The 18,889-nt window shown below is 45.3% G+C and overlaps 1 protein-coding gene across 14 annotated transcripts in view; it reads left to right on the top strand.

Moving 5' to 3' along the window:
* The window catches only part of GRAMD1B (GRAM domain containing 1B), a 213,299-nt gene that overhangs the window by 142,825 nt on the left and 51,585 nt on the right, over positions 1-18,889 (top strand). For all 14 annotated transcript variants that reach the window (XM_087875685.1, XM_087875678.1, XM_087875679.1 and 11 more), the window contains one exon: positions 6,533-6,743. In XM_087875685.1, coding sequence (XP_087731811.1) covers positions 6,533-6,743 — 211 coding nt within the window. The remainder of the gene's footprint in view (positions 1-6,532; positions 6,744-18,889) is intronic.

The following is an 18,889-nucleotide window of genomic DNA, read 5'->3' as shown; positions in this document are numbered from 1 at the left end:
AGAAGCTCCCTAGATCTTCTGTTTCTGAGGAGGACAGCAGCTCCTTTCTCTCTTCTCCTTCCTGTGCATGGTCCCTACCAAGAGAAGAGCGGAGATATCCTTCAACCAGTCTAGCGTGCCAGTCCTGCAGGGTGTAAAAACAGATTGAGAAAAAAAAAATGTTCATGAGAACACATGTTTTCCTTAATATGTACTGTAGCTGCTATTAGTGACAGTAAATCAGGGAGGGAGGGAGGGAAGGAGGAAGGAAGGAAAGAAAGAAAAAGGGGAAGGAAAGAAAGACAGAAGGAAGGGAGGGAGGGAGGAAGGCAGGACTAGAGTATGAGGAAGGAAGGAAAGAAGGAAGGGGGAAGGAAGGAGAAAAGGGAGGGAGGGAGGGAGGGAGGAAGGAAGGACGGAAGGAAGGAAGGAAGGAAGGGGGAGCGAAGGAAGGAAGGAGACAAGAAAGGAATAAGAAGAGAAGGAAGGAAGGTGAAAAGGGAGGAAGGAAGGAGGAAGGAGGGAGGGAAGGAAGGAAAGAAAGGGAAGGAAAGAAAGACAAAAGGAAGGAAGGAAGGGAGAAGGAAGGAGAAAAGGGGGAGGAAGGAAAGACAAAGGAAGGGAGGAGAAAAGGGAGGGAGGAAGGGGGAGTGAAGGAAGGAGACAAGGAAGGAATAAAAGGAGAAGGAAGGAAGGTGAAAAGGGAGGAAGGAAGGATGAAGGAGGGAGGGAAGGAAGGAAAGAAGAAGGGGAAGGAAAGAAAGACAAAAGGAAGGAAGGAAGGGAGAAGGAAGGAGAAAAGGGGGAGGAAGGAAAGACGAAGGAAGGGAGGAGAAAAGGGAGGGAGGGAGGAAGTGGGAGCAAAGGAAGGAAGGAGACAATAAAGGAATAAGAAGAGAAGGAAGGAAGGTGAAAAGGGAGGAAGGAAGGATGAAGGAGGGAGGGAAGGAAGGAAAGAAGAAGGGGAAAGAAAGAAAGACAAAAGGAAGGCAGGAAGGCAGGAAGGAGAAAAGAAGGGAGGGAAGAAGGAAGGAAAGGGGAGCAAAGGAAGGAAGAAGACAAAGAAGAAGTAAAAGGAGAAAGAAGGAAGGTGAAAAGGGAAGAAGGAAGGATGAAGGAGGGAAGGAAGGAAGGAGGAGGGAGGGAGAGAAGAAGACACTTTGGTCTACTTGAGAAGGTGAATATTTTAAAAATCTGTACTAACTAAGCCATGAGGGAGAAGTTCTCAAGATCATTTCTTCTACACAGTCCTGTCTAGGGAAGTTTCCTCTCTGTGTCCCGGCAGCTTCTGAGGGAATTCACACAAGCCAGAGCTCTCTCCAGTCATTGTGTTCCTCTCCAACACCTCTACTAAAAGCCGATAATTGCATGTGTAAAGACTGAATCGCTCCACATTCCATGCGGAATGAAAAAAAGGGAAGCCCCTATTTTTATTTTTATTTTTTTTAAAGATAACTGTTATAACCGAAGTAGTTTGCGGACCACAAGAAGAAAGAATCCAACTTTAGATTGTGCAGGGGAGCAGCTCCTACTTCGAGTAACTTGTCCTGTTCTGGGCATCCCACTTACAGGAAAGCATTTGGAGAAAGGCAGCAAGGATGATAACCATTAGAAGTCTAAAAGAGTTAAGTCTCTTCATAAAAAAAGAAATTAAAGTTAGGATTGCCAGTTCCGACGTGGGCTTTGGGCACTCGGTCCAGAAACGGTTAGCCATCGCTGGTGTAGGATATGAAAGGCATGAAGTTTGCTCCTAAAAGTCTAAAATCCTAGGACGTAGGTTTGTCCCATGGCCTGGCTAACTACAGATGCCATAATATAGTAGAAGAAAGTAAAGTTTTCTTTCCGTTGGCGTATTTGGCGATATTTGAAAGTAGCTGAATTGGTTTGATTAGATTAACAAGAGTTGGAAGGGATCTTGTAGATCATCTACTCCAACCTCTCACCCAAGCAGGAGACCCTACACCATTTCTGGCAAATGGCACTCCGGTCTCTTCTTGAAAGCCTCCAGTGATGAAGCTCCCACAACTTCCGAAGGCAACTTCTGTTCCATCGGTTGATCGTTCTCAGGGTCAGAAAATTTCTCCTTATTTCTAGGTTGCCTTAGGTGAGTTCAGATTAGTTGTCTGAACCTTGGAATCAAAATCCAGAAAATTACCAAAGAACGTCACTTCGAACCCTTTGAACATGGAGTCTTTGCTGGAAGAATTTCTTGGTAGAGAATGTTGATGTCTCAAAAGTAGCTTAATAAAAGGTAAAGGTTCCCCTCGCACATACGTGCTAGTCGTTCCTGACTCTAGGGGGGCGGTGCTCATCTCCGTTTCAAAGCCGAAGAGCCAGCGCTGTCCGAAGACGTCTCCGTGGTCATGTGGCCGGCATGACTCAACACCAAAGGCGCACGGAACGCTGTTCCCTTCCCACCAAAGGTGGTCCCTATTTTTCTACTTGCATTTTTTACCTGCTTTCGAATTGCTAGGTTGGCAGAAGCTGGGACGAGTCGCGGGAGCTCACTCCGTTACGCGTCGGTAGGGATTCGAACTGCTGAATTGTCGACCTTTCGATCGACAAGCTCAGCGTCTTAGCCCCTGAGCCACCGCGTCCCAAATCAGCTTAATAGCAAAACCCAAATGATAAGCTTCCCCTTGTGATGGAAATATTTGTATCTCCTGCACACGGGCCTGTGTGCACGCACAAACCCACATGCACAAACACAATGTTAAGATACTGCTTTCCTCACCAGGCCTTTCGTTGAAAATTCTCTCCGACTACCTAGTGTGTGTCTGCTGGGGTGGTATATATATCTGCAGCGACTTCTCCAGAAGGGCTTAGAGGGAGGGTCCTGCGAGTTTTTCTGAATTGCCGCTGGCCAGTGAGTTCCATCCAGCATTATTATTATGATTATTTTCAAAGTGGGTCAAGTTGTTTTGTTATTGCCGGCGTGGATTCCTGGTCCTTTTGCAAGCCCCGGTTACTATGGAAACCGCAGAAGACATTTGCCATGCCTGTTCCTGGTCTGGGTCCAAACCAAAAAAAAAAAAAAAAAAAAACTCGCTGGGACTGAGCAGGAACAGCCAAGGTTTGGGAAGTCTGGTGTGGAGAGTTGTTGAGAAGGACAACAAATTGTCACATGTCTCTAAATAGCACTAGCAATAGCACTTCGACTTATATACCACTTCACAGTGTTTTCACAGTCCTCTCGAAGCGATTTACAAAGTCAGCATTTTGCCCACAACAATCTGGGTCCTCATTTTACCGACCTCGGAGGGATGGAAGGCTGAGTCAACCTTGAGCCGGTCAGGATCGAACTGCCAGCAGTCGGCAGTTAGCCTGCAATACTGCATTCTAACCACTGCATCACCACAGCACTTACTTACTTACTTACTTACTTACTTACTTACTTACTTACTTACTTACTTACTTGAGCCCCATCAGGATCGAACTGCTGGCAGTTGGCAGAGTTGGCCTGCAATACTGCATTCTAATCACTGTGTCACCACGGCCCTTCCTTCCTTCCTTCCTTCCTTCCTTCCTTCCTTCCTTCCTTCCTTCCTTCCTTCCTCCCTCCCTCCCTCCCTCCCTCCCTCCCTCCCTCCCTTATTTACTTCCTTGAGCCCCATCAGGATCAAACTGCTGGCAGTCGGTAGAGTTAGCCTACAATACTGCATTCTAACCACTGTGTCACCACGACTCTTCCTTCCTTCCTTCCTTGAGCCCCATCAGGATCGAACTGCTGGCAGTTGGCAGAGTTGGCCTGCAATACTGCATTCTAATCACTGTGTCACCATGGCCCTTCCTTCCTTCCTTCCTTCCTTCCTTCCTTCCTTCCTTCCTTCCTCCCTCCCTCCCTCCCTTCCTCTCTTATTTACTTCCTTGAGCCCCATCAGGATGGAACTGCTGGCAGTGGGCAGAGTTAGCCTGCAATACTGCATTCTAACCACTGTGTCACCATGGCCCTTCCTTCCTTCCTTCCTTCCTTCCTCCCTCCCTCCCTCCTTTCCTTCCTATATATATATTGGCAGTGGTTTGCTCTCCAAGCTTGTTTCAATTTACTTTCTGAACATTTTATTACCAGACTAGGTAACATCATCAGGGCTTTCTTGTCCTATTCTCCTTAGCTTATAGATGTCTTGTGTGCCAATGTGGTCAGTTTGGCCATGTGATTGGTTGTTCTCTTGGAACTCTATTTAAATTCTGAGCAGCTGATTGGTTCTCTTGTTGATTGGTCATTCATATGGTCTGGTTTCTTACATATTCATATACTGGATCTAGATAATATATTAATATATGTGTGTACACACAGACACACACACACACACACACACAAATATCTGTAGCTCAGGTATAGGATGAGGTTGAAGGTTCGTTCTCCGAGATGTGGGTTGGTTTCTGAATATTTCATTACCAGGCTAACTTTTTCAACAGAGTACCCTTTCCCCTAAACTCCACTGACAATGTTACCTAGGCTGGTAACAAAATGCTCGGAAACCAACTCATAAATTCAGAGAAATATATATATTTTCATGGCCGATTTCCCCTTCCGCGCCATTTTTTTTTTGTAAGCACCAAATTTCCAAAATTAGGTTCAGGTCACGACCAAATCGGTTTGCGACCAAAGTTATGGAACGAATTATGGTCGTGACCAGAGGTCCTACACTCTCTCTCTCTCTCTCTCTCTCTCTGTATATTCCCTCAACTGTATTCCCTCAAGGACTGTATGACTGTAACTTTGTTGCTTGTATCCTTATGATTTATATTGATATTGTTTCCTGATTGCTTATTTGTAACCTATGACTATCATTAAGTGTTGTACTTTATGATTCTTGACGAACGTATCTTTTTTTTATGTACACGGAGAGCGTATGCACCAAGACAAATTCAATCACATTTGGCCAATAAAGAATTCTATTCTATTCTATTCTATTCTATTCTATTCTATTCTATTCTATTCTATTCTATTCTATTCTACTCCATTTCATTTCATTCCATTCCATTCCATTCCATTCCATTCCATTCCATTCCATTCTTTACTTTCCTATTCTATTCTATTCTATTCTATTCTATTCTATTCTATTCTATTCTATTCTATTCTATTCTATTCTATTCTATTCTATTCTATTCTATTCTATTCTATTCCATTCCATTCCATTCCATTCTTTACTTTCCTATTCTATTCCATTCCATTCCATTCCATTCCATTCTTTACTTTCCTATTCTATTCTATTCCATTCCATTCCATTCCATTCCATTCCATTCCATTCCATTCCATTCCATTCCATTCCATTCCATTCCATTCTATTCTATTCTATTCTATTCTATTCTATTCTATTCTATTCCATTCCATTCCATTCCATTCCATTCTTTACTTTCCTATTCTATTCTATTCTATTCTATTCTATTCTATTCTATTCTATTCTATTCTATTCTATTCTATTCTATTCTATTCTAGTCTACTCCACTCCACTCCACTCCACTCCACTCCACTCCACTCCACTCCACTCTCTCTCTCTCTATATATATTCTGCATCGGGTACCACGAAGGCCTCTCCCAGAAGGATAGCAAGGAAAACTGGTCCTTAGAGGGGAGCATCCCTCACAATATTGCAGACCCTGATCAAGCAGCACTTACATACCATGTCCTGGATCAAGGGTGTGTGTGTGTGTGTGTGTGTGTGTCAAACTGGATTTCTTTGAGGACCAGATCTGCATTGTAGTTCTCTTCCACTGGCCGGCCGGGGGTGGGGAGACAGGATGGATGCCTCCTGCAGTACTTTGCCACCCAAAACAGAGTGCGGGAGGGGACCCCCCATTTTGCCCAGCAGAATGCTGTAGGAGGCCATCCAGGCCCAAAATGGGGTGCAGGGGGTGCACACCGGCCTCCTACACCCCGTTTTGGCCAGCAGTGCTGCAGGAGGCCATCCTGGCCGAAAATGGATCTGGCCAGAGGCACTGCGGGCCGGTCCTTTCCTATTTCCAGTCCAGCCCCGTGGGCCAGATTTAAGCACTCCGTAGGCTGAGTTTGACACTCCCCCCCCCGTCCTGGGTAGAAGGAAGTGAACTTCCAACAATCTTTTGTGCCGAAAGAAATATTGGGGAGATTCAGGATCCATAAGGTAAAAGGTCCCCTTGCACATATGTGCTAGTCATTTCCGACTCTAGGAGGCGGTGCTCATCTCCGTTTCAAAGCCGAAGAGCCAGCGCTGTCCGAAGATGTCTCCGTGGTCATGTGGCCGGCATGACTAAATGCCAAAGGCACACAGAAAAAGGTGGTCCCTATTTTTCTACTTGCATTTTTTACGTGCTTTCGAACTGCTAGATTGGCAGAAGCTGGGACAAGTAACGGGAGCTCACCCCATTACGCGGCACTAGGGATTTGAACCGCTGAACTGCCGACCTTTTGATCGACAAGCTCAGCGTCTTAGCCACTGAGCTACCGTGTTCCTTAGGGATCCATAGTCCCCGAGTTAAATGTCTTCACTCACTACCCAATGTGACCGGCCGAGCATCGTTCCCGTGATGGGTTTTTCACTCGATGTTCTCTCTCTTCCTTCTCTTCCAGCACTGCCAGTAACTCGAACCGTAGTACGCCCGCTTGCTCCCCAGTCCTGCGCAAACGCTCCCGGTCTCCCACGCCACAGGACCCCCAAGGAGATACCATGGTGGAGAAGGGGTCGGATCATTCTTCTGACAAATCGCCTTCCACGCCAGAGCAAGGCGTGCAACGAAGCTGTTCCTCCCAATCCGGTCGTGGCGGGACCAAGAATTCAAAGGTGAGTTTACGTGTTCGTTGTTGAGGGCTCTTTTATATTCTCGTTCACCCTCCCTTGTAGGCCTTTCTCATTCTGAGTTTGCCTCCTTTTCCCTGTCTCACTTTATCTTGATTTTGAGGTCTGATGGTCAGGTCTTGGCTAGTGTGATACGGTGGCTTAGAGGTGGAGCCCTCGCCTCAGAATCAGGAGGCTGTGAGTTCGATTCTAGGTAGAGAGGCAGATATTTCTCTCTCTGGACACACTGAGAATATATCTGCTGAACAAAACTCTGCAATGGTGACAGGAAAGGCATCCGGCCATTAGAACACTCTGCTAGCTCCATTCAGTTGCCCAGACTCCACGCCGCAAGGGATTATGGAGTCGTTAAATGAATATGACGATGATGATGATCAGGTCTTGGCTGACTAACTGCTTTCCTATATGTAATTTGCCAGTCGTGGTACCGAACGCCAAATATCTGGCCTCAACTCCCACGTTACACGATGACATCTGGATAGAGATTCCAGGACGATCAAGTTCTGAGATGAACCATGATGGTGGATGGGACTTTGAATTTTTCCTCCCTCCTGTTCTCTTTTAGAAACAACATTATAAAGTCCCTCCCTGTTTATACACTTCCTGTGTCTACAGGAGGAATATCAAACTTGTTAACAAGATGGCCCAGGAATTCTGAATCATCCAATAAACCATTGTAAAAGAAAGCACTCAACTTTCAATAGACCCCTGTGCAAATCCTAAGAACTTCCGCAACCTAACAACCAGGGGTGGGTTCTAAATTTTTTTTACTACCGGTTCTGTGGGCGTGGCTTATTTTGTGGGCGTGGCTTGATGGTCATGTGACAATTCTTTAGGATTTAGCAGAGGTACTGGTCTACCAGGCTTTTAACTGCTTGCAGAGCTGTACTGGTCTACTCATTTGTTTTTGGAGGCACTGGTCTACTCATTTGTTTTTGGAGGCACCAGTCTGGAGGCACCGGTCTACTCATTTGTTTTTGGAGGCACCTGTCTACTCATTTGTTTTTGGAGGCACCGGTCTACTCATTTGTTTTTGGAGGCACCGGTCTACTCATTTGTTTTTGGAGGCACCGGTCTACTCATTTGTTTTTGGAGGCACCGGTCTACTCATTTGTTTTTGGAGGCACCGGTCGACCACCACACTGCCTTTTAACACTGATCAGCTGCAGGGCGGCCCTTTGAAGCCCCACGGCAAGATTTTAAACAGTTTTTTTTCCTTCTAGCCGATCAGCTGGGATTCAGGAGGCAGCAATAGATTGGGGGTGGGGCCAAATAAAAGGTAAGAATAACGTGGGGGGGAGGCGGCAGGAGGGCCCAGCTCCCAAACAAAGAGAACCGGTTCGGTGACATCATATCGTCATCGCTACCGGCTCGGCCGAACCGGGCTGAACCGGGAGGAACCCACCACTGATAACAACATTTTCTTGTTGGGGCGAAAGCCATTTTTGGAATCGTTCCTTAAATACCATGAGGATATCAGAAGAAACCTACCAGATTTAACTAAGAACCGATCTAGAGCAGCGGCAACCTTTTGGGCACCAGGGACCGGTTCCGTGGAGAAAGATTTTTCTGCAAACCGGAGATGGAGCGGTTTCACATGTTGCCTGCATCCCGCGGATGGGGCTTCGCTTTCTTGCATGGCCTGATTTCTGGCATGCCGTGGCCCGGTGCCAGTCCATGGAACGGGGTTTGGGCACCCCTGATCTAGACCAACGATTTGCTTTCACTTTGACCAAGCAAGTGCCCGTAAGGGATCCCAAAGCTGGTTGGCAGCAGTAATTCCCTGCATTTGCTCCATGACAATTGATATGGATAACCAATTAAATAGGAGCCAACAGTGTGTGTGATGGCAGCCCAAAAAACCAATGCAATCCTAAATTGCATTAACAGAGGGATGCAATCAAGATCAAGGGAGGTACTAACACCACTCTATAAAGCCTTAGTAAGACCACACCTAGTATACAGCACCCAGTTTTGGTCACCACACTATAAAAAAGTTGTGGAGACTCTAGAAAAAGTGCAGAGGAGAGCAACCAGATTGATTAGGGACTGGAGGCTAAAACATAGGATGAACGGTTGCAGGAACTGGGCATGGCTAGACTAGTGAAGAGAAGGATCAGGAGAGACAGGAGAGCATCTTCCAATATTTGAGGGGCTGCCACAGAGAGGAGGAAGGGGGTCAAGCTATTTCCCAAAGCACCTGAAGGCCAGACAAGGAATAATGGATGGAAACTGATCAAGGAGAGATTCAACCTAGAAATGAGGAGGAACTTTCTGACACTGAGAACAATCAACCCATGGAACAGAAGTTGCCTTCGGAAGTTGTGGGAGCTTCATCACTGGAGGCTTTCAAGAAGAGATTGGACTGCTATTTGTCAGAATAGGGACTAGATAACCTATAAGGTCCCTTCCGACACTGTTAATCTGAAGGAACTGGGCCTGGCTAGTCTAGTGAAGAGAAGGACTAGGAGAGACATGATAGCAGTCTTCCAATATTTGAGGGGCTGCCACAGCCTTTTTCAGCGTGTTGTGCTTATGTGACAGCGTTTTATGACGCTTTCGCTGAAAACCAGGGCTTCCCCACCGTTTTGCAAAACCATGCCCATCGTGAACCATGGGTCCACTTAACGACTGCAGCCTTCAATTAACGACCACTGCTGCTGAAAAAAAAAAAATCCTGCGGCCGACCCATTTTCCAACCGTCATGACACACAACCGTAATGGGCAGGCTCCATTACGGCCGTATGTCGAGGACTACCCGTATCTGCTGTGATGTTTCAAAATAGCTCGTTCCCCGTTTTAAATCCAAAGCTCCTTTTTCAGAATAGAAGCCGGAAGTAGCAGAAATAATGAGGCTCTATTGGGGTCAGTTATTGTTTTCTACGGAAGACGAATGAATAGGCAAGTACGTACTGGTATGCCTGCCCATAAATTAAGTGTAGGTGAAAAGCCATGTCTCACATTTCACATTTCAACGGAGCTGTTGAAACTTCCTCATTCCTTCTTTTCATTCGTTTCCCCTGGATCTTTAGGCATTAGCCAATCAAGCTTTATAATATAAAGATGTGCCTATTGTGTGGCCTGTCGGCTGCCAGCCCCTCCAACAGGCGACTCGGAGGAGGAGGAGGAGTGTGGAAGTCAGGGTCAGCATCAGGGCAACCTGAGAGCTCCCAGGGGGAAGAGGGAATGGAGCTGGCGGGGGGGGGGAGAGAGACGGAGCCTGGGCCGTCCGTCAGCCCTCAGATGGAGAGACAACAGCCCCCAGGTCTGGAGGTGGCTGATGAGGAAGAGGAGGAACAGCTGGGTCCAGTGCCTGATGCACAGAAGGCAGAGGAGAGGAGAGCAATGGAAATCTATGGGCTGATCCTTGGGATGGAAGAGCCACCACTACTAGCGAAGGCCCACCCTAGGTCTGGGGATAAAAGGCAGGGGGCGGAGATGAATAGGTGTGGCAGGCAACTACTCATCTTCCATTCGGAAGGACTTGTTAGCCTGCGAGATAAAACTTTTTGCCGGGGCTGCCAGCATTTCTAATAAAGGAATCTTTTGCGGTCACGTCAGAGGGTTTGTCGTCTTTGGGGAGCTGGCTCAGAACAGCTATCCTGAATTAAGTGAAAGGGGATATTTATTTATTTATTTATTCATTCATTCATTCATTCATTCATTCATCCATCCATCCATCCATCCATCCATCCATCCATCCATCCATCCATCTATTTATTTATTTATTTATTTATTTATTTATTTATTTATTTATTTATTTATTTATTTATTTATTTATTTATTTATTTATTTATTTATTTATTTATTTATTTATTGGTTCGATTTATATGCCGCCTTTTTCCGGAGACTCAGGGAACCTTACAATGCGTTAAGCAATAGCCTTCATACTTTTTTGTATATATCTGCTTAGTAGGGCTTTCGCCCCCCAACTAAGCGGTGTTCTTTTTTATACAAAGTCCGCTTATTGCCCCCACAAACCGGGTCCTCATTTTACCTACCTCGAAAGGATGGAAGGCTGAGTCAACCTTGAGCCTGGTGAGATTCGAACTTGCAGTAATTGCAGGCAGCTGGTGTTACTTAACAGCACTTAACAGTGCTTTAGTCTGCTGCGCCACCAAGGCTCTTAACAGCATTTCCTGATAAGGGAGGCAGAATTGCCCGTAAGGATTTCATTTGCAAAAGCAGAATGTTTCTCTGAGGACCGGACAGCGGCTACGACTCTTATCGTCAGCTCAGGAAGCAAAACAAAAGGATATTTTTTTTTCCCCATCGTCCTGGCTGTTGGGACTTGTAGGCTCAAAAGGAGAAGAAAAACCCACTAAATCAGGGGTCCCGTCCACGGCATGCCAGCAACCGGGCCACGTAGACAGCATGCAAAACCACGCCCCCTCCGGTTCCACGGGAAAACCTCTCTCCACGGAACCGATCCCTGGTTCCCGAAAGGTTGAGGGCCACTGGACAAAACCACCACCCGAATTCCTTTCTCTTCCAATTAGAGATGGCTCAAAGTGGCAAAAAAAACGCCGCCTCCCCAAGTTTCTTGACTATAAGACAGGAGTGTCCAACCTTGGCTACTTTAAGACTAGTGGACTTCAACTCCCAGAATTGTGGGAATTGAAATCCACAGGTCTTTAAAAGTTTGCCAAACTTTTGAGGCCTCTCTACTCTGAGACTTCGTGATGTCCTTCAGAGGGGAGAGAATTTCAGAACCATCTGATCAGATTAAGAGATTATTTTTTCACCCAAGGTCTTTCTACATTCTACAAGAGCCGATGGCGCAGTGGTTAGAGTGCAGCACTGCAGGCTATTTGAGCTGACTGCTAGCTGCAGTTCAGCAGTTCGAATCTCACCAGGCTCAAGGTTTGACCAAGCCTTCCATCCTTCCGAGGTGGATAAAATGAGGACCCAGACTGTTGGGGGCAGATATGCTGACTCTGTAAACCACTTAGATAGCGCGGTAAGGCACTGTGAAGCGGTATATAAGTCTAAGTGCTATTACTAAGTGGGAAGGAGGGGAGGGAGGGAGGGAGGGAGGGAGGAAGGAAGGAAGGAAGGAAGGAAGGAAGGAAGGAAGGAAGGAAGGAAGGACCAACTGTGGTAGCACAGTGGTTAGAATGCAGTATTACAGGCTAACTCTGCAGACGGTTAGCAGTTCGATCTTGTTCAAGTCAAGGTTGACTCAGCCTTCCATCCTTCTGAGGTGGCTAAAACGAGGACCCAGATTGTTGGGGGCAAATATGCTGACTCTGTAAACTGCTTAGAGAGGGCTGTAAAAGCACCATGAAGCGGTATATAAGTCTAAGTGCTATTGCTACATTACTAGTAAAAAAAATTGCTGACTCTGCTTTGTTTGCTTCTCAGTTGTAAGTTTTCATTGAACTCTCTTCCTATTTCTTTCTCTGTCTTTTTTTTTCCTATTTCCTTTTTTTTTTTTTTTTACTTTGCCACCAAGCGCCTATCTCAGGGATGGCGAACCTTTTAGACACCGCGTGCCCAAACTGCATACGTGCACATGCCCAAACGGAAAGGTGTGTGCGTGAGCGTAAACGCATGCATTTGCTTGCACACTCATGCACGGACAGGCACGCACACATCAGTGGTGGTATTCAGCCTGTTCTATCCGGTTTGAGCAAACCCGGCCAGACGTCATCACGTCCCGTTTTTGATACTCTGCGCGCAAGCGCTCACATTTGCAAACTGGTAGCGAAGCTAAGTAAATACCGTCCCTGGTGCGCATGTACGGATATGCTCACATGTGCAGCAGAGACCCGAAGGCCAGCTGGCCGGCGGGAGGCGGGGCATCCCAACACCGGCAGCGCGGCAAGAGGTAAGATCTTTTTCTTTCGCAAGCTTCTGTTTGGTCATTTGCAGGGAAACAGAAGCTCACGAAAGAAACGCCACGGAGATCTTATCTGGGGTGACGGCGTGCGTGGGTCCTCATTTTACCTACCTTAGAAAGGATGGAAGGCTGAGTCAACCTTGAGCCTGGTAAGATTCGAACCTGCAGAAATTGCAGGCAGCTGTGTTAATAACAGGGTGCATTAAACCACTGTACTACCAAGGCTCCTTTAAAATTTTATTTAAAATCAGCTTTCTTTTTACTCCGTTCGGTTCCTTCCTGTTTGCAGCCAATAAATTGGACCTTAGAAAAATTGAAGATCCTTTCCCCAGTTGCAGGCTTCTCATGGATCAGGACATTTGAAAATTGACTCTCTAATTCAGGGGTCTCCAACCTTGGCAACTTTACGTCTTGTGGACTTCAACTCCCAGAATTCCTCAGCCAGCAGGGTGAAAGAGCCTTGGTGGTGCAGTGGACTAAAGTGCTGTTAAGTAGCACTTAGCTGCCAGCTGCCTGCAATTACTGCGAGTTTGAATCTCACCAGGCTCAAGGTTGACTCAGCCTTCCATCCTTCCGAGGTAGGTAAAATGAGGACCCGGATTGTGGGGGCAAAAAGCTGACTTTGTATAAAAAAAGAACACCGCTTAGGGAGGGGCCGAAAACCCTACTAAGCAGGTATATACAAAAGTATGAAGGCTATTGCTTAACGCATGGTAAGCCCCCCTGAGTCTCCGGAGAAGGGCGGCCTATAAATCGAACCAATAAATAAATAAATAAATAAATAAATACCTTTTGGTCTCGATGACTGTCTTGGATTAAATCCTGCAATCCTGGGACCTTCGTTCGCGATTGACTTCTCTTTAATGAGATTCACAGCCTGTCATGGCACTACGTTTCCAACAGAGGGAGCCCTTTCCTAGCCTATCCGGCCCGCTAAGCAAGCTTGATGCAACTTTTACGCCAATCCGTATCGTATCCTCATTTCACCCGGGCCCCACAAGTCGGTGCCTGATATACATGCAAGGAAAATATTTTTGAGTCAACCGAAAAGATTATCCTTTGAGAGAGTAACCCCACCCTTTGGAATGAAACCTTGGGGGCATGCAAGGGGGTTGTAAGGGCCTATTCTTGGAAGGGCCTGTTGCCATTGTGCGGTCCCGGATGTGCGTCCCTAATTTTGTGCCCTGGAGAATCTTCTGCTTCTCCAGTCAATTCTTGCTGAAGATTAACATGCTGGCTGGTTTAACTATCTGAAGCAGGGGTGTCAAACTCTATTTCTTTGAGGGCCACATCATGGTTGTGTTTGACCTCGGGGGCAGTGGTGAAGTCCAAAATTTTTTACTAACGGTTCTGTGGGCATGGCTTGAAGGGCGTGGTGTGACTTGGTGGGCATGGCAGGGGAAGGATACTGCAAAATCCCCATTCCCTCCCCACTCCAGGGGAAGGATGCTGTAAAATCTCCATTCCCTCCCCACTCCAGGGGAAGGATACTGTAAAATCTCCATTCCCTCCCCACTCCAGGGGAAGGATACTGTAAAATCTCCATTCCCTCCCCACTCCAGGGGAAGGATGCTGTAAAATCTCCATTCCCTTCCCACTCCAGGGGAAGGATACTGCAAAATCTCCATTCCCTCCCCACTCCAGGGGAAGGATACTGCAAAATCTCCATTCCCTTCCCACTCCAGGGGAAGAATACTGCAAAATCTCCATTCCCTCCCCACTCCAGGGAAAGGATACTGCAAAATCTCCATTCCCTACCCACTCCAGGGGAAGGATACTGCAAAATCTCCATTCCCTCCCCACTCCAGGGAAAGGATACTGCAAAATCTCCATTCCCTCCCCACTCCAGGGACAGGATACTGCAAAATCTCCATTCCCTATCCACTCCAGGGGAAGGATACTGCAAAATCTCTATTTCCTCTTGATCAGCTGGGATACGGGAGGCAGAGAATAGATGGGGGCGGGGCCAGTCAGAATTTTTACTACCGGTTCTCCAAACTACTCAAGATTTCCGCTACCGGTTCTCCAGAACTGGTCAGAACCTGCTGAAACCCACCTCTGCTCTCCACCTTTAAAACCATAGATTCCTTTTCTTTCCTTTCTAACGTTTTCATGGTTTTCTTTTTCTTTTTTCTTTTTCCAGTATGACAGATTAAACCTGATCAAAGTAAGAACTTGACTCTCTCTTGTTTTTCTCAATATGCCCTTCCCTGTTTTCCTTTCTTCTTCTTCCTCCTCCTCCTCCTCCTCCTCCTCCTCCTCCTCCTCCTCCTCCTCCTCCTCCTCCTCCTCCTCCTCCTCCTCCTCCTCCTCCTCCTCCTCCTCCTCCTCCTCCTCCTCCTCCTCCTTTGTCCTTCCCTTGCTTGAATCAAAAAAAAAGTTAGAATCGATTCAGAAAGTCACTCATGTGGTGGAGGGGCAGGCTTCAGCGAGAATCTTTACTGGGACAGAGTAAATCTTTGCTGGGACTTGAAGGCAGGACAGGAAGCAACCAGAAAGAGATTCAACCTAGGACTAAGGAGAAATTTCAGTTGGAATAATTCACCGGTGGAACGACTTGCCTCCAGAAGTTGTAGGAGCTTCTTCAGTGGAGGTTTTCAAGAACAGACTGGACAGCCATTTAACTGGGAAGGGGTGTCCAACCTTAGCCACTTGGAAAAAGTATAGACTACCAACTCCAGAATTCCCCAGCCAGAATTCTGGGAGTTGAAATCCACAAGTTTTCACCAAAATTTCACGAATTTTTTCCCTACCAGTTCTGTGGGGCGTGGCTTTGTGGACGTGGCAGGGGAAGGATACTGCAAAATCCTCATTCCCTCCCCACTCCTGGGGGAAGGATATTGCAAAATCTCCATTCCCACCCCAGCCAGCCAGAGGTGGTATTTGTCCGTTTTCCAAACTACTCAAAATTTCCGCTACCGGTTCTCCAGAACCTGTCAGAACCTGCTGGATTTCACCTTGCCAAGGTTGGACACCCCTGGTAAAGGATTTCCTGATGAAGCAGAGAGTTGGGTTCGAAGTCCGCCAAGGTCCCTTCCCACTTTGCTATTCCACCCTCTGCTTTCCACAGGAAATCAACTTGGAATTTTGAAACTTGGAAGTTGATTCAACAAATTTCCTCGAAACCCCAATTTCTTCCCAGCTGTTTCCTGCCTTGTATGTCTTGCCCTGATCCAACTGCCCAACTAAAAATTCTTGGCATTCTTTGTAAGAAACGTACCCAAGTCCCTGACAATTTTATCCGCCTATTCCTTTGTCTTCTCCTACACATCGATATTCTTGAATGGGCTGGAGAAAAACCATCATCATACGTGTTAGAAGATGTTTAGATGTGTGCCCTCTTTTCAGCATAATCTTGCCTAACTCTTCGGTACGCTGCTTATATAAATTCCAATTTGACAACTAACCAGATGTTTCAATTAACCCAGTGTACTCAGATTTATCGTTCAAATTCCAAACATATCCTTGGATTCGGTTGAGAAAGCGGATATGACATCTTTTACAGGGTCATAAATTTCTAATGATAACATTAGAAGATAGTCATCTTTATGATACCGTAGATGGATCATTTACCTGCCTGTATTTCACCATCTCTTACCTTTTTGTAGGTTCTTTTTCCCTTGTTTATGTTCCTTTCCGTTAAAAAAAAAAATGCTCGGTCAAAGTAGTGGTTTGTTTTGTTCTGTGCTTGGTTTCCATTGTAGGTTTTAGCTTTTCATGTGTGTGTGTGTGTGTGTATATATATATATATATATATATATATATATATATATATGTATGTATGTATGTATGTATGTATGTATGTATATATATATATGTCTTCTTAAGTTTTCGTGGGTGTGTATATGCAAAGGACCTTTAAAGGACCTTGCAGAGTGCTCTGTAAGGATTTTTAGAAGATTTTAAGCTAGGATTTTAACCAGAATTTTAAACAATTTTAATTATCTTATTTATCATGACGCGGGAAAACAATCGAGATTTTAATTTTTTGCATATATATATATATATATATATATATATATATATATATATATGTTTATTTATTCAGTCATTCACTTATTTGGACCCAAAACCAATGATGTGGAAAGACAGCATCACAATAACAATAGCAGAGCCCAAAATTCATCACTCAAGTTGAAAAATTTAAACAGCAAACTTGGATTTAAAAAACCTTGGTGCTACTGTTACATTGCTGGCAATGCCAGGGTTTTTAAAAAAAATAAAAGTATTGTCCCAGAACGTAAATTTCACCATTTGTATACAAAGTTATTGTATTGTATTGTATTGTATTGTATTGTATTGTATTGTATTGTATTGTATTGTATTGTATTGTAATATTATTGTATTGTATTATTTTATTTTATTTTTGTATTGTATTGTATTATTTTATTTTATTTTTTTATTGTATTATGTTGTATTGTATTTTTTATTTTATTTATTTTATTTTACATTTTATTTTCTTCTATTCTTTTTTATTATTTTATTTTATTATTTTATTCTTTTTTATTTTATTATAGATGTGCCATCCATCTCGTCTAAGGGTGACTCTGGGCGGCTTACAAGCATTAAAAGGGCTGGATTTAAATCAAATCAAAAAAGAACCACATACTATGGGATTCTTCAAAGAGGTGTCCTTGGTAGGGAGTCTGCATACAAGATACAATCCATTAAAAACTCCTCCCTGCTAATCAGGTCCAAAACGGGCAGTAAAGCTCTAGTTGCAACCGATAAGGCCAAACCAAATAAGACGTATGTGTCATGAGAGTGAGAACATTTGCAATCCACCCAAGGGAGGGGAAATTATTATACTGTATATAGAGACCTGCAGTCATGAAATATGCCCCTTGTTTTGTTTCTCCAGCCTGCAGTTTCTAATGTCAGAAGGGACCTTGTTTGCACCGAGGGAATCTTGAGGACTCTTAAAAAAAACCATCTCAAGAATCAACTCTCAAAAGAGATCTTTCGGGAACTCAAAAATTAACACTCAATTAAAACACAGGAAAATGACCGGGAGCCAAAAACCTTTGGAATAAACAAGGATAAGGGCACATTCCGTAAAAGCCTATCCTTTGGATAACTTTCATTTCTGAATATTTCTCCAAGGTGGATCCGAGGGTTGGAACCGATCAACAAAATAGGGCGTATTTCATCCAAGTCCGTCTGAAATCCACGCTGAAGCGAACGCAAGCATCATCTTAGCTCTCGGAGTCCGAGAGCTGAGCTGAAAATCAGGGTTGGCTTCAGGGGTGGGTTCCACTTAACCTTTACTACCGGTTCGCAACGGGAGTGTGCGCGCTTCTGCACATGTGCAGATCATCAGTGATGACATCGGGGCGGATGGGCAGAGCCTCCCATCACCATTACTACCGGTTCGCAAGAACCGGACCGAACCGGGAGCAACCCACCACGGATTGGCTTGCAATTTTGATGGCTCTGGCTCCCTTCTCACCAGTGGTGGGTTGCTCCCGGTTCAGTCCGGTTCTTGCGAACCGGTAGTAATGGTGGCGGGAGGCTCCGCCCACCCGCTCCGACATCATCATTGATGATGTCGGAGCGTCATCAATGATGACGCTCCCGTTGCAAACCTGTAGTAAAAGTAAGTGGAACCCATCTCTGCTTCTCACTACTACGTTTTGATTCTCTTCCTCAGCCTGAATTTGCCTCCTTTTGCCACATTCAACCAGGCTGAATCATCCTTTGTTTTAGGCTGAAAGAAACTAAGCTGAGATCTGTATGAAGCTGTTCACATGTGAACAGCCCAAGAAGCTGTCTTTGTGTCTATTGTTTAGTTAAGTAAACGGAAGTTAATGTAGGCTTAGCCGTGGAAGGCATTTCCTCCCCCCAAACTCTCCCAAACCACAACTTTACAAAAAAACAAAACAAAACAGGCCATCCCAATTGGTTGTCCGTGTTGACTTTTTCTCTGTAGCAGCAACGATGCCTAAGAAACATAAAGACATAAAAATGATTTACACCTCAGAGTCGAAGACGTCGATGAATAGATGCCATTTAGACATAAACAGATTGAGAGAATTGGGTGGTTTACATTTGCCTGCTGTGTCACCCCAAAATACGAAGAGCCGAGGTGGCGCAGTGGTTAGAGTGCAGTACTGCAGCTACTTCAGCTGACTGCTAGTCCAGCAGATCAGCAGATCAAATCTCCACCGGCTCAAGGTTGACTCAGCCTTCCATCCTTCCGAGGTGGGTAAAATGAGGACCCAGATTGTTGGGGGCAATATGGTAATGCTAATGCAATATGCTATATGCTAACTTTGTAAACCGCTTAGAG

This window comes from Pantherophis guttatus, chromosome 9 (assembly GCF_059756535.1).
Source record: "Pantherophis guttatus breed Tessera chromosome 9, ASM5975653v1, whole genome shotgun sequence".
NCBI classification, from domain to species: Eukaryota; Metazoa; Chordata; class Lepidosauria; order Squamata; family Colubridae; genus Pantherophis; species Pantherophis guttatus.
This window is presented reverse-complemented; position numbering and strand designations above follow the sequence as displayed.